The sequence below is a fragment of the Mauremys reevesii genome, linkage group 10, assembly GCF_016161935.1.
Source record: "Mauremys reevesii isolate NIE-2019 linkage group 10, ASM1616193v1, whole genome shotgun sequence".
Classification (NCBI taxonomy): Eukaryota; Metazoa; Chordata; order Testudines; family Geoemydidae; genus Mauremys; species Mauremys reevesii.
Window position 1 is genome coordinate 11,195,143 of NC_052632.1, and position 14,716 is coordinate 11,209,858.

The 14,716-nt window shown below is 38.7% G+C and overlaps 1 protein-coding gene across 11 annotated transcripts in view; it reads right to left on the minus strand.

The window, feature by feature from the left end:
• Positions 1–14,716, minus strand: part of MCTP2 (multiple C2 and transmembrane domain containing 2) — a 178,763-nt gene that overhangs the window by 57,725 nt on the left and 106,322 nt on the right. For all 11 annotated transcript variants that reach the window (XR_005585626.1, XM_039492368.1, XM_039492369.1 and 8 more), the window contains 3 exons: positions 14,297–14,399; positions 1,829–1,930; positions 217–291 (listed from right to left, as the gene is read on the minus strand). Coding sequence is in view for 10 of the 11 variants with exons in the window: in XM_039492368.1 (XP_039348302.1) it covers positions 217–291; positions 1,829–1,930; positions 14,297–14,399 (280 nt within the window). In the remaining variant the exon portion in view is untranslated. The remainder of the gene's footprint in view (positions 1–216; positions 292–1,828; positions 1,931–14,296; positions 14,400–14,716) is intronic.

The window sequence follows — 14,716 nt, forward strand, 5'->3', positions numbered from 1 at the left end:
ATGTAGGACCACAGAGTTAGATCAGGAAGCAACTGTGTGTGAATGCAAATCAGCATTTATACACATGCAAAAATCTACACAGAATTGACATCTGTGTTCAGTGAGTCTATGCATAAATAGAGTTTGCACCACAGGTTCTATCATCCAAGTGTACTAGTGAAGCTGTTGAAAAGCCATCCCAAACAGAAGTGATAGCTCGGCCCAGAGTCAACCTACCTTCTTTGAAAACTTGCGGTTGTCTCCAATGAAGCGCTTTTCTCGTGGCTTGAAGGTTCTGATACTTGCTTTTACCTGAGGAAGGAATAATTTATTTAGACTGTTACCATTCAAGCTTGGTATCATCATATTGATTTGGAGCTCTGGTGTCCTTTACTTATTTATTTGTTTCAGTCTCTAAATGGTTTATGACAAGGTGTTAGGTGTACATATCAGTTATTCTGCACAATCCTGGCACTCATCCAGGTTACTCCAATAGATCTAACTTCCTGCAGAGTGGCAGACTGCAGGGTGTCGGCAGCTCCATGCTTAAGCTTAGCACACAGCTCAGCATACTCCCTTCTGTTCCTCTGTTGGATCAACCCCATAAAGAAAAGTTCTAAAAAAAGAAACGGGAACTGAAGATCACATCCCCAATTGTCCTATTCATGCTGCATATTTAATACTAAGGTATTAAAAGGGACATTCAAGAACAGCCGAAGTATTTTACACTCCTGTAACACCCTTAGCCACTTGCCAGATTGTGATTTACTTATTCATGCTGAATACTACCTTACTTTAGTAGTAGGTCCACTGAAGTCAATTAAATGACTCATGGAGTAAAGTGCTACCCAAATATGAGTAATGGTATCATAATTTAGCCCACAAAAAGTAGTATCTTAGCCATAGATAGGAGAATGGTCAAGTGGCCATGGCACTGGATCTGTCACAAACTTTTGTGTGACCTTGGTCTACCCTACTCTGGCCTTAATATCCCATCTGTAAATTGGAAACAGTACCTTCCTATCTTACTGCGGTGTTGCGTAGATACAATAAACTAAAGATTATAAAGAGGTTCCCAGACACTACACTGATGGCTAATAGATATTTAAATAGGTAGATTCCAGTCTATCTGAAAAAAGGAACATCTCTGAAAGCCTCCGGAAAAGGGGAGCCATAATATATTTGAGATTGTTCTTTGTCAAAGAGTGTTGATCATTGTTCCCTATAGCAACATCCCAAATCTAAACTCCATTCACGGCAAAATAGTACCTATCAGCCATTTAAATAAATAAAACTTTGCTTCCTACATCACTGTAATAAGTGGCTAGTAAGAACTGAGTTACATTCCATCCAGCAACAGCGAATGTAAAACAGAATTTAATTCAGTAAGAGATGGCGGGACAAGCAATCTGAGACCACCACATCTATGTCTGAGTTTTTGTTCCTGTCAACACCCTCTGAATAGGATATTGTGGGTCAACTTTCTGGGAAGAATTAGTAGTTAAAATTCCTGCATAGTAATATAAATATTAATTCCCTTTTTTGTTGCTGCAAATTAAGCCCTTGCGTGCAATAACCCACACCTCTTCCCAAAACATCTGTGGTCATCCCCAGCCCAAAGTTGCCATTTCATTGTCACATCAACTTGGATGGAATGTTGCAGCATTGTGATCTGCCAGTATTTCTTTATAAAAAGAATAAAGCCCAACCTTCCCTCCAGATGCAACCAGGTCAGGACCTTCTCCGTTCAGTTCCTGTGTTTAAAAGACCAAACCCCTTGGCACTGGCAAGTTTAGGCGTTCCAGGTTCTTATACAGAGGATGAGTTAAGTGAAAACATTTAAACTTACTGGATTAAATAGGACATCCAGCTCCAAGCAAACTACTCCTTTTGAAGCAAGTTCCAGGTCTTTATTCTTCAATGTATAACAACACTGCTGTCCATTTCTAATCTAGAATTATAATAAATAAATAATAAAAAGTGTATCAACAAATATTAACTCCCTGCTGTGTCTAAAATAGCTTTCCAACCACTGCCCTCCTCCAGAAAAGATGACAATATAAGTAAAAGCCTGAAATGCAACATGACCACTGGATTAGAGGACTATAAAATTGCAGATTAAAACTATTACAGTCCAATTTTAATTTACAGACCCTGTACTTTTACAGCAGAGCAGTGCAAACAATAACCAGCCTGAAAATTCTGTCCTGGAAGCCAGTGAGTTGATGGGAAGTAATCAGCCTGTGTTATTACAGATTTAAAATGGAAGTTTTCTTTCAAAGATCAGAAAAGGAAACACAACAACAACAAAATCAAAATACCAAATCTCCAAATTCTCTGTTTATTGAAAGGTTGTCAAATTATTAGCCATAGAACAAAGAGAGTCCAAATCAATCAATCATTACAATTGGAACGAATGTTAATGTAACAAATGTTCAAAATAAACAAATTCCTGTAAGAGACTTTCCCCTTAGAATTTCAGATGCTGTTTCTATGCTCTAATCTGCCTGTTGGCCCTGTCATGTTAAATAGTGATGAAAAAAACCCATCTCCTTTACCATTTTGCAAACTATTTGGCTCAAATCAATGGCATCCTCTCTTCAAAAGGGATGGCAGAAATGTATTTATTATACACAGTAGGATATGTATTGATTAAACATTTGGCTTTTTAGGAAGCGGACCAGTTAATTCTAAACAGCACCAACATAAAAACTGCAGCTCACCGAAAAATCTCCATTTGGGGACTGTAATGATCAAAGATTAAAGATAACAGAGGAAATTTGGGGGCATGAAATTGCAACCATATTTAAAATAGCTATTGCTGTCATGGCATTAATTTAGTACAAGCGCTCATACAAGCCACAGTGAAAATGGGTAAGGAATAAAAGGCACAAACGGGAATGCAGTGCTTTCACATGACAAGGGAAAGGTCACTTTCTTTCCCAATGCTGCTCCACCTCCTCTGTACTGAATAGTTTTTCAACAGATTGATCCCTTTCCTGGCTAACAGTTAAAGGAAAGAGGACCCCCATAAAGAACATGTTTGCATCCTCTGCGGGATCCAAACAGGAATTCCAGCTTCCACTAATGCTTTCATCCAAAGCTTCACCTGATAAGATGTTTTGGGGTTGGTATTCTGTGGTGATGCTGGTTTTTTTAAACAAAAAAAGACATGGTGCCCTGATTGATTGTAGATTGATTCTGCTTTCTTTAAATGAGCATTTCAAACCACATGCAGGTGGAACCTACATGGGATACAACACAAAAGGGGTACCCTCCATGAAAGCTGCCCCTTCTAAGTTGACAAAAAATACGATGCCACTTCACAGCCGAACGGTTTCAGACAGTGCTGCCAAATCTGGACCTGTAGGTTGTCCCTCAGTACAACAGGGCTACTAGTGCTAAAGTGATGTTTATTCCTCATATTCCAAGAATATATGGCTGGAATGTAAGCTGCTTTGTGCAGATTAACAGCTAAAGCTGATCAAATAGTGGAATTTCTCATCTATTAAAAATATTGATATTTTGAGGTTTGGTGTTTTGTCCCAATTCAGGACAAAGTCAAAATATCACTTCTTTTTTGCAGATTGAAAGGTTCTGAAAAAAATTGATTTGGAAATGTCAAACCAAACATTTCAACATTCCCAAACTAAAATGTTTCATTCTGATTTGTAAATCAGAAATGAAACAATTTGTTTCAATTTTTCCAATTGGAAATTCCACCAAACTCAGACTTTTTTCCCTCAGAAAATTTTGATTGCAACCAAATACCTCTTAAAAAACAAACAAAAATAAACAAAACAGGACAATGTTTTGTTTAACATTTTTCAACCAGACCTATGAAACAGACATATGATAAGACTTAAAGCAGTGTGGAATGTCAGGATATCTTCTCTTTTGACACAGTTTGCGATGATGCATATCACAGTTTTCACTCACCTCTGCTGTTTAACAGGAAACTTTCATGTATTACATCTGTCATTCCCTCCATAAACCCACCCACATCAATTCTGGACATGATACCAATTCTACACTCACTCCTCATACTCAGCTGATACAAGAATCTGGGGCAGATTAATAGCAGAAGGATATTACACATGGAATCTCAGGCATTCTAGCTAGGGAGACAGCACAAATAAATGGCTTCCCAAGAGACTCTAAATCTGCTTGAACAAGGCCTGCAACCAATGGCAACCTCAAATCTGTAGATACGGTCTTCCAAGCAGCCTATCTACTCTAGTCCACCAACCAATGATTGTGTTATATCTCCTATTCTGAAAAATAAACACACTTCCATAAAGCTCAGAGAATTGATCGTCTTTACATTTTTCTTCCTTGATAATATTATAAATCAATCAAAATCTACAAAGTAGTCCAGATGGATTGGGTTCCTGGCAAATAACTCTTGCAGCCTGCTAGCCTGGAGAACATTCTGGTTAACATTTCTGCAACAGGTAGAAGGAATGCTGCTGAAAACAACTTCTCAGAGATGCACATGTGAACACACATTCACAACAGGTAACTCAAAGCACAATTCAGACTTTAATGTACATGTCTGTTAATGTTGTGCTTATTTCACATCAAGAGCTAAAATGAATTGGATAACTAAAATATATATGTTTTAGTGATTGTCTGCATCTTTCAGATACACATTCCTCATAGCTCTTCCTCTGTTCCTAGTGGGGGAAAATATCCTTGACAATAACCTGGTGAGGAGTATTCTTTATCTGTCCTTTATATATTAGTTAATTATCCATTTCAAATATCTAGATGGGGAAAGCATCAAAACATAGTACCACCACATGTGGCTAAGTAGAAACATGCAGGACTATGACAGTAGCTTTAGCTAGATCTACTGGGTTTGATTCTGGCATCACGCCATTTTACACCAGAGCAAATTCCATTGATTTCACTCCAGATTTGTACAGTGAGAGCAAAATCAAATGTAGTGGGTGTGGCTCCATGTGTGTTAGTACAGCAAGTTTGGAACCAACAATGAATTGATGCCCATTGCAATGAATTATGGTATCTGAGAGAATGTTTCGGCTTGGAAGACCTTTTTAAAAGGTACAAATGTGTTTTTAAAGGTGAGCACCATTACTCTTATACTTTACTTAAAATTGTATTGGGAAAAACAACAGTTTTGTTGGAAGTGTTAACAGTCAGTTTTATTTCTTATTCTTAATTCTGTTTGGTTTATGTAGGGGTTGATGTGAAATTATAGTTCTGTCCAACACTAAAAATTCATATTGATTTCCTAGTTCCCTGACCCTCTTAAGAAAAAACAGAGGGGGGGGGAATTGGAAATAAAGTGGCGTTGGAAAAAATGCCCAGGTTAGCTTTCCATTGCATTAATTTCTTGAGTCATACTTTTTCTCTCTACATTTGTTTCTCTTTCAATACAGTACATTCCCGCCAAATATCTAAAGATGGCCCATTTTTTTGCATTTCATTTGGGGTCCACTTTTTCCTCATACCTCTGCTGTGCATGGTCATTGGCAAACATTCCCTTTAGCTACAAGAAATGTGAATGGATATTACATCGGAGTCAGACAGAAAGTATCTCAAAGACTGATTTAATCTGATCTACCATTGTGTTACTGCAACTACAATCACTTTTTTCCCAGGGATTTCATTCAATGATGAGTTCAATGAATGGTCTCTGTAACATGACTTGTCTCTGGCAAGGCTATCAATGAATACTGAATATTACAACTTGGTGAAAAGGAAGGGAATACTTTTTACACAGACACACTTCTGATCTACATTTGAACAGGGCTGAGGGTAGGACCTTTGAAGAGAGGTGGTTAAGGCTACTCCTTAGTGACACTATGCTTTACACCTTGATCCGATCCCACGATGAAATGCCCACATTGTTTGGGAGAGCTGATCGTGCGCAAGATTGCCTGTAACAGATTGATTTAACACCGAGGGCAGGAAAGTCTGACTTATTGATTTGCTCCTTTTTGTAAGGTCTGAGGCCAGATAGGATGGTTTTTCCTAGCACTGTTTGGTTTCAGGTAGATGGATGTGCTATAAGAAAAAGAATCCAACATCCTCTCAGCTAGCTCTATGTAAAGACACAAACTAATGACTAAGAAAAGCAAATGTGAAGAATTCTCAGAACCAAAAGATTCCTTCAATATGACGTACCTCCTCACCCTACTGTTTCTCTCTCTCATTAGGAGGGATTATTTTTCTTTATTCCTACAAAATTTATTCAATGGTACAGCTCAGAATACCTGCTGTTTGCTTTGCCCAAAAGTTCCTGTGTGCTTTATTCTTAAGCTGTTCCATCAAAAAACCAAAAAACCCAGGTGCACATACACAAAAAACAACCCACCCAAAAAACAAACAAAAAAAAACCTTCCTTCATATCCATAAAGCTTCCCCCATATCCTCATCCAAATATATCTGACATCCTTGGCATGATGCATACCGGAAGAGTCATCTGATAATAAGGCAGTTGTGATTATTACAATTACTGATACTGATGCTAGAACTTCCTACAATACTGTCTTCCTCCTCCCCTGGTCCACACCACTTGGTTGCTTCACTCGCAGGTAACATCTTGCCTTTTAGTTTGTTAGCTTTATGAGGCAGAGACTGTCTCTTACTCTAGATTGGTACAGCACCTAGCACACAGGGCCCTAACATGACTGACGCTGCTTGATACTACCGCAATAATAAATTATAATAAGTCATATAATCATTACACTTAATAATTCTTCTAAAATTCCATATTCCCCTTCCAGCTTCACAAGCAAAACATAGCTCTGACTTTCCATTGTCACTTCAAGAGCCGAGGCAAGGCCTGTGACTAGAGCTGGTGGCAAATCAACATTTCTATCCTGTAGGAAAATTCCAATTATTTGAAAATATGTTTGTGTTCTAAATTGGGACAAAAAAGTCAAAATGTTGAAGTTTTTCATAGAATGGAAATATCTGTAAATATTGTGTTGGACATATTTAAATGTTTCATTTCCAGTTGGTTTGAAATTAATCTGTGTCCTCCTGAGCTGCCTCAGTACTTCAGGGGACTTGTATTTTGAGTGCCTCAAGTCCCCATTCTCATGGCAGCCAAGCTCCCCAGCCAGCCTACACCATGTGATTCCCATAAGGCACTGCTACAGTTCAACCAGAGAGGACACCATGGTGCATCATGGGAGACGTAGTCCATGAGGGGAGCGAGGCACCTGAACTACAACTCTCCTCAGGCACTACAGTAGCTCAAGAGACACAGATTAATGTCAAACTGCCCTCAGACAGAACATTTGAAGTTGGTTCTACAAACTGAAATGTTTGGTCTGGGTTGACCTGACCAGAAACTAAATATTTGTTTAGATTTTCCTAATGGAAAATCAGGAAATTTTCCATGGGAAAATCAGGAAATTTTCCCATCACAGCATTTTCCATCCAAAGAAGGATGATCACATCAAGTATGCTAATATGTTTAGATAATTTAATACAAATATTAAAATGGACACCCATATTTGCCTATACTTGTTGCATCCTTGTCACACCAATAGAAACTTCTTACTGGTTGAGTTCACTGGCAAAAAATAACATGATCATCTTTGTCTTCAGCCTTCTTTTTTTGGGAGAAGGCAGCTGTGGTATGAATTTAGTCCTTGGACTGACCTTAAGACAGCCTTGCTCTAAGCTGAGTAAGTACTATTGGGAAGCTTCTGGCACTGGCTATGGCCCCTTCTTTGCTGCTCCAACAATATAAAGAGGGCAGAATAGCAATCTGAGAAATTTCCCCACCACAAAGGACTGGCATAGATAATCCTACACTGCTACCTCCGCCCACCTGCCCAACCTGCCAATATAGGGGCATGTGGAGGAAGTATGTCAGTAGGTGTGTGTGTGTCTGGCATGTTTTGTAATCCAAATATTTTGGGTTACACAGCAGCCCATTGGTGGTTGAGAGGAAGCTGACACAAATTAAGGCAGCCTCTGGGTTGCTCTAACTTACATAATGGGCCATGCCTGAAACAGCCCAGATTTCCAGAAGTGCAAAGGTGCACCTTTGCAGCCCCAACCCATGCTGTGCTGTGCCTCCAAATAATCTGGTCCTATATCTTGGTGTGGGGGAGTATCAGAGGGGTATCAGAGGGGTATCTATATCTTGGTGTGGGGGAGACATCCAATCTTAATCAGAACTATGGTGTGGATCCACTGTAAAGTCCTCCCCCAGCTTTCTATCCTCCCATGCCAATATTGTGTTGCATTTTTCTCAAATTCATGAATATATCTGCTGAACTGTTCTTACAAACGCCCCCTTAAAACAAATGTGACTGAATACGGTACTGATGTAGATAGCCAAGGCTAAATCTATTGAGTAAACACCTTACTGACCGCTTGTGAATTTTAATTAAATAGTAAAACCTGAGATTAATACAACATAAGACATTGAGAAGACAGCAACCTTATACAGCAAAGGTTTTTTCATTGCTTTTATCTCAAAGAAATTTGGTTTACTAAGGTTTTTTGCACTGAAATAGGAAAATCTCACCATGTATCCACCTTTGATGTGAATCCGATGTCATATCTTCATGATATGACTCAACACAGCTGGGTAAAACCCTTGTACATCACCACCCTTGATGTATGCAATGGACAATAGCTATTCCCCCTGGGTAACATGTCTAAAGAATTTGGGACTCTGAAATTCTTTCTGAATCTCATCACTAATGCACAGTGTCATACAGTTGCACTGAGTAACATAAAGAGTGCCTAGTAGATGAGACACATGGAATTATTCAAAGGCAACTTTCCCTAGGAAAAGGAGACAGCAAGCCACCTATTCAACCCATTCAGTGCCAGATAATACAACTATAGTGTTACCACAACTGTCACACCTAGGGCCTGATCCTGAATATTACAGCTGTAGCACCAAGCTCTACTGGTCAGATGCTAAATGCCCTCTACTCCCAAGGGAGATGAGGTGCTCAGTATCTTTCAGACTCAGGTCCCTGTGTTCTCAATCTGAGACATCCCTTAAAACATGAAACCTCTGGGACATTTATGTTAGTTATCATCACTGTATTATTGGATACTGAAACCATTTGGTTATTTGATGAGGATATTTTACAGACCTTTTCCTGTTAATTAAAAAAGAGTACAGCTGGAGTCAACGTTGAGTTGATAATGCTACAGATAAGAACATCCCATCCTGTGACATAGTACTTCATCTGACTGCCCCCTCCAACATGGGGATATTTGATATAAGACCATTATACTTTGCTTTCAACTTCATTGAAGCACATTACATACTTCCATCTTCCAAATAACTTGCATCTTTGTATAATATAGGAGTACCTTGAAGCAAAAATGAAAAGACCATAAGGTCGTTTTAATAAGAAGCAGGGGCAAAAGGCAAGAGAGATGGGAGAAAAATTCATGGGCTGATTAATATGGAAAAAAAATCTCTCAGCCAAGCTCTCCCGAGGTTAAGATATATAAAGTACATGCACTGTATTTGGTACACAGCTTGCTGGAACATACCAAGCTTGAATTCCTCATATTGCTGAGCTGGGTGTTACAAAATTCCTCGTCTTTCATTAGTACCAAATCTATTTTTTAACTTCAGAAATGCTTTAAGCAAAGATTAAGTCTGGTCTTGATTTCAGTGGTTGATGCCAGAACCTTCCAAGTGCTGATCCAGACTCACACTGACACACTATGTGGCCTTTGGGGAGTCAAAACTTCCCTGCCTCAATTTCCCTACCTGTAAAATGGAGATAAAACCTAGTTCAATGGGACATTATAAAAATCAGTTAAGGTTTCTACGGTTCTTTGAAAATTTAAGTACTAAATGTTATTGTTAGAGCTGTATAAAAATTCACAAATAATTTGGTCAGCAAATTTTGCTTTATTCTGTTCACCAACCGAATATGAATTTATCAAATTCATTCACTATTTGAAATTATTGGCAAATTCTTTTTTGAACTCTTCCCCCACCCCATATGTTATTATTTCTGTTCCTTAATTGGATGATCTATGGAACAGACTAATTCAGGATGAAGTGCAAATATCAAATATCACAATGGAGTCTGGGAGTCCAACTGGTTTCTCTGCTTAATATTTGTGCCTTTAAGCTTAACATTCATTGGTGATGAGCATTCACAAGCTTGAACCCTTCATTATGTGCAAAGCACCAACCTAAGAAAATCCTGACCATATCTGAATCAAAATATACTCTCAAATTTGAATATTAGGGGAACACCCCCCCACCATATGTACACACACTGATGTCTATTCTTTATTAAGATGAGAATCTCCGTCACCCATACGTGAATCTACAAGTAAATGCATCTCATCTGCAAACCTATCACAAGCAAAACTCATGCATTTTTAACCAAAGAGATAGAAAATATTGTGAAATGCTTTTTGGTTTTCGGAGATGGATTTAATGCCAGGCAAAGGTTAAGACCAATCACCTATTAATTAGACTGTTTGTGTGGTTACCGGCCACCATCCATGGGATTCCAACTACTGCTCTCTTGTAATATATTTCTCAAAAGAATTCAGAGGATACACTCAAATGTATGGACAAAAGTGCTAACACTATTGGGTTAAAGAAAAAAAGACTCCAATTTCAAAGAAGAGAGTTTCAGAACACTGCAATTCTCTGATAACTTTATAGGTGCTAAATGGTTTTTAATCATAGGCAGAGAACAGTATATTTACACTAGATTTGCATGAAATAGGAGGCAGAGACGTTTGGAAGGGAAGGAAGAAAAATCAGTTGGCTTGGGAAAGCATAAACAATTTTTTTTTTGCCTTAAATCTTGGATAAAGAACCCAGACTGAATAGAGTTTGGACTCTACCACACACATACACAATCCCCTCCTCTGGCTTGTTACAGGCTTCCTAAGGGATACTTAACAAATGCCTATAAAATCAACAGAGGATCCAAATCTAACATCTCCTTACTGTGAGCCCACACAGCCTGCTGCCGATCATGCCGACCATTTGGCAAGCACAGGTTCTGCAGGAGAGCAGCTGCTCGAGCCACTCTCTTCCAGTAACATCAGGGATACGAGGACTTGGGGAAAAATTAACCAAGCGATCAAAAATGGAATAAAAGATGTTCAGAGTTGTTCCTCCCTGTAAATATCAAATGGTTCTTCACATGAAGCTGACTTTAATATTGTTCTAAAATTGCAGATGTCAATGACTCATGCCACTAAAATGGACAAACAGAAAATAAATGTCTTAAGAAACTCATGGAGTCACAGTAGCAGAATAATAAGAGGGTTGCAAAACACCCTGCAATTCTAGTCCGAGAAGGAATGTACATGTATTATTTGAAGCACTTTTACATATTATGAGACCATGTTCGTATCAAACCCGATCCAAAGCCCATTGAAACCTATGGAAATGCTCCCTTGGACAACAGTGGGCTTTCGACCAGGCCTTCAAATAGTAACATTTACAAAAGTCATGCATTTAAACTCCATCCATACCATTCTGTATTCACCTCATCCTTCAGTCCCACAAAGAGAAAATAAAGTGTGTGTGTGGGGGGGGAATTAAAGAGGAAAAAAGGCCCATTTTAGTCCACCAATTTTTCTGTTTCCAGCTCATTTTCTTAAACCAAATTTTTCATACTAAAATTATGCACCAAAATTGATATTTAGGTGCATAAATAGATGGGGCCTGATTTTCAGAACTACCGAGTCCCTCCTCTGCCTAAAATGATACTATTTAGACTTTATTTCTGGTGATGATCAACAAGAAAGAACTCAGTGTGACTTTCAGATCCTTGCTTGAGTTATGCTGAAAATTAGAAAAAACAAATCTCTTTTAACTTGCAAAGCAAGAGACTGTGAACTGAGATCATAGAGGAAGAACACACATGGAATCCATGAGCACTGTTCTTACAGAATCACTTTTCAGAGTATAACTGCACTTTATTTTGTGGTATTGGATTGTCAATATTAGCTTTATGCAGATAATTCATACAAAAGTTAGCCATTTATCATCACATGGATCCACAGAGCTTGCCTTCTGTATTCAACCCCTTTCATAAATATCTGCACTGAAATCAAAGTTGATATGTTTGCTTGGTAGCCACTTGACTACTGAATGCTTCCTAGTACATTTCCAATGCCTCATATATACAGGTTCTGATAAAGTAGATATGAAATGCAAATACCTACATTAATGCAGTTAAAATTGTACACAAGGCAGAGATTGCAAAAGGTAAGGTTCTCACAGCAGCGTTCACTCTGCTGTACATGACATCCTATATGTTGGAATGATAAATATTTTAAAACATAAAACAGTGATATAGTAAGCCACGTAATTGACACCTCCACCACCACCCAAACACACACAGAGAGAATAGAAAATTCTACCCACTATATATGTACTGTGGCTATGTTAACATTGCTGTTGGAAACAATGTTAGTCAATTAATGTAGTTTAAAACTTAACTTCCTTCTTTAAAATAATTAAATTGTCTGTGCTTTATAATGTTAACATCCAAATTGTCACAAATGGGCTCTGAAGTTATCATCTAGCAAAGCACTTAAGCACATGCTTAATTTTAAGCACATAGGTTGTCCCACTGAAGTCAATGAGATTACTCCCAGGACGAAAATTAAGCATGTGCTTAAGTGCTTTGCTGGATTGGGGCCTGAGTTTCTGACTTTGCTGGTGCTGTTTGGCTGCCAACAATTTTCTGCAGGACTGGTTTAATAGGGAAGCAGATATTTTCAGACAGAAAAAATAATTCTTTATGCAAAATGAAAAGGTAGAATATATAAAATACTGCAGATTGCAGTAAAAATGGCAGACACACTAAAACGTTACATCTCCTAACCCTGAAAGTGCCCCTCTGCCCCATCTTGGATGTTAAAGCACTTGTTTTGGAGGATGGAGCAAGCAGCGGTGTTGTTCCCCAGCCCAGAATCTCCCTCATGTAAACTGTTCAACAGAAAACCTGAAAGCACCAGCTCCTGTCATCCCTTAATTTGTTCAAGCAGAGAGAATGGGAAGTGACATCATAAAGGGGACAGGCATTCATTGAGTTCTGGTAAGATTCTGCTACTATTGAGCACACTCCAAAGTCATTTTTCTGTTGCTTAGTTATTTTAATTGTAATTTCCCCCACCTCACATCTCCCCTACCACACACACACCAAACCAAGCTAAGGCAACTAGTTCTCAGTGAGGGCTATGTCCCACCCAGCTTTAAAACTTCAGCCATTTTTTTGCTGTTGTAGTTCTGTTTTTAAATGAGTGGATACAACTTCTTTATAATAAGAAAGATGTTTACTTCCTGCTTTCCTAAACTTCCAAAAAGCAGCTGAAAAGATTTTGATCTACTTTCTCCCCACACCATCACCCCCTGCTCTTTTCTTTCTTTAATTATTTATTTTTGAAGAGACCAGCATGGAAAGTTTCAGCCCCAAATGTGAACCTATTTCATACAAGCCATTAGCACATGAAAACAGGGAGTTGTCATGCAAGATAATTTTCCAACTTTACTACCAGGGGTGTTATCAATACTCACTGTAATACTGTTCACACTGCCTGTCATGCTGTGTGTTGTCTCACTGTTTCCTTGCATTCCCCCTCACCCCCCAAAATATGTCTGTATCCGTCTGTTGTCCTCTGTCTTTTACTTGTATAATAAAATCTTTGGAGCGGGGACTGACTGTCTTTTTGTTCTGTGTTTGTAGCGCGCTTAGAGCTATGGGGTCCTGGTCCAGGACTGGAGTTCCTAGGAGATACCAGAATGCAATTCCATTTCTGTTCTCCCATGATCGCCCTCTCTTCACAGAACAAAACCTGCAGTACTATGTAGTAAACCACACCCTTTTATGTAATTTTGCTCAGCTGTGCCGACAACAACGATTTGGTCAATCCTATTATGATGTGCAATTACTTTCTTGGAGTATCGAGAAGCAACAATGAACAAAGACATATCTGAAATGTTACTACTGAAAGGTGATGTGACAAACATACAGAAAAACAGTGCAATTACGTTTTCAGACCAAAATAGCATATTAAACTGATGAACTACTGATACTTCAGTAGTTTTCTTTCCAAATCAATCATATTTGGACTGAAAGGGATTGGCAACCTTTGTGACAGTAAGGCGGACTGTAAACACTGACCAACCAAGAAACCAAGACATACATATATACACATACAAGCCCCCCCCCCTTTCCCCAAAAAGAGGTTGTTCATATCTAGTTCTGAGTTGCTTCAGAGGGACAGAAAGAAGAGGGAAAGAAATGCAATTTGCTCCCAATGAAACCATCAACGTTCGATTGATACACGTGCCAAGGTAACTTACAGACAGCAAAGGGATAGCAACTTTTCCAAGAAAATCAGGGGGTTTATCTCCATCTTCATCAAACACTGTCACTTCAAGAACATCGTGGATATCTTTAATAGGGCTAGAATAAGAAGCACAAAAATGGTCTGTACACATGCAGTCTGCTCCAGGAAGATCAGAGAATAGTGTTTCACTAATTAAGTCTGCATTACCTTGGAGTATAAAACTAGCATTTAATTAAATTCCAAAAATTAAATCAAACCAAGGCTATTCCCCAAGCTTTTCCCTCATGCAGGATTCACGTATCCATGTGAAAGACAACAATTATTGCTAGACGGTCAGATTTCTTTGTGTGTGGAAGTTCACACTGATGGCACATAGGAGGAGGAGGAGGAAGAAGGTGGGCAAGAGGAGAAGACTTTAGGAAGGTGTGTATAT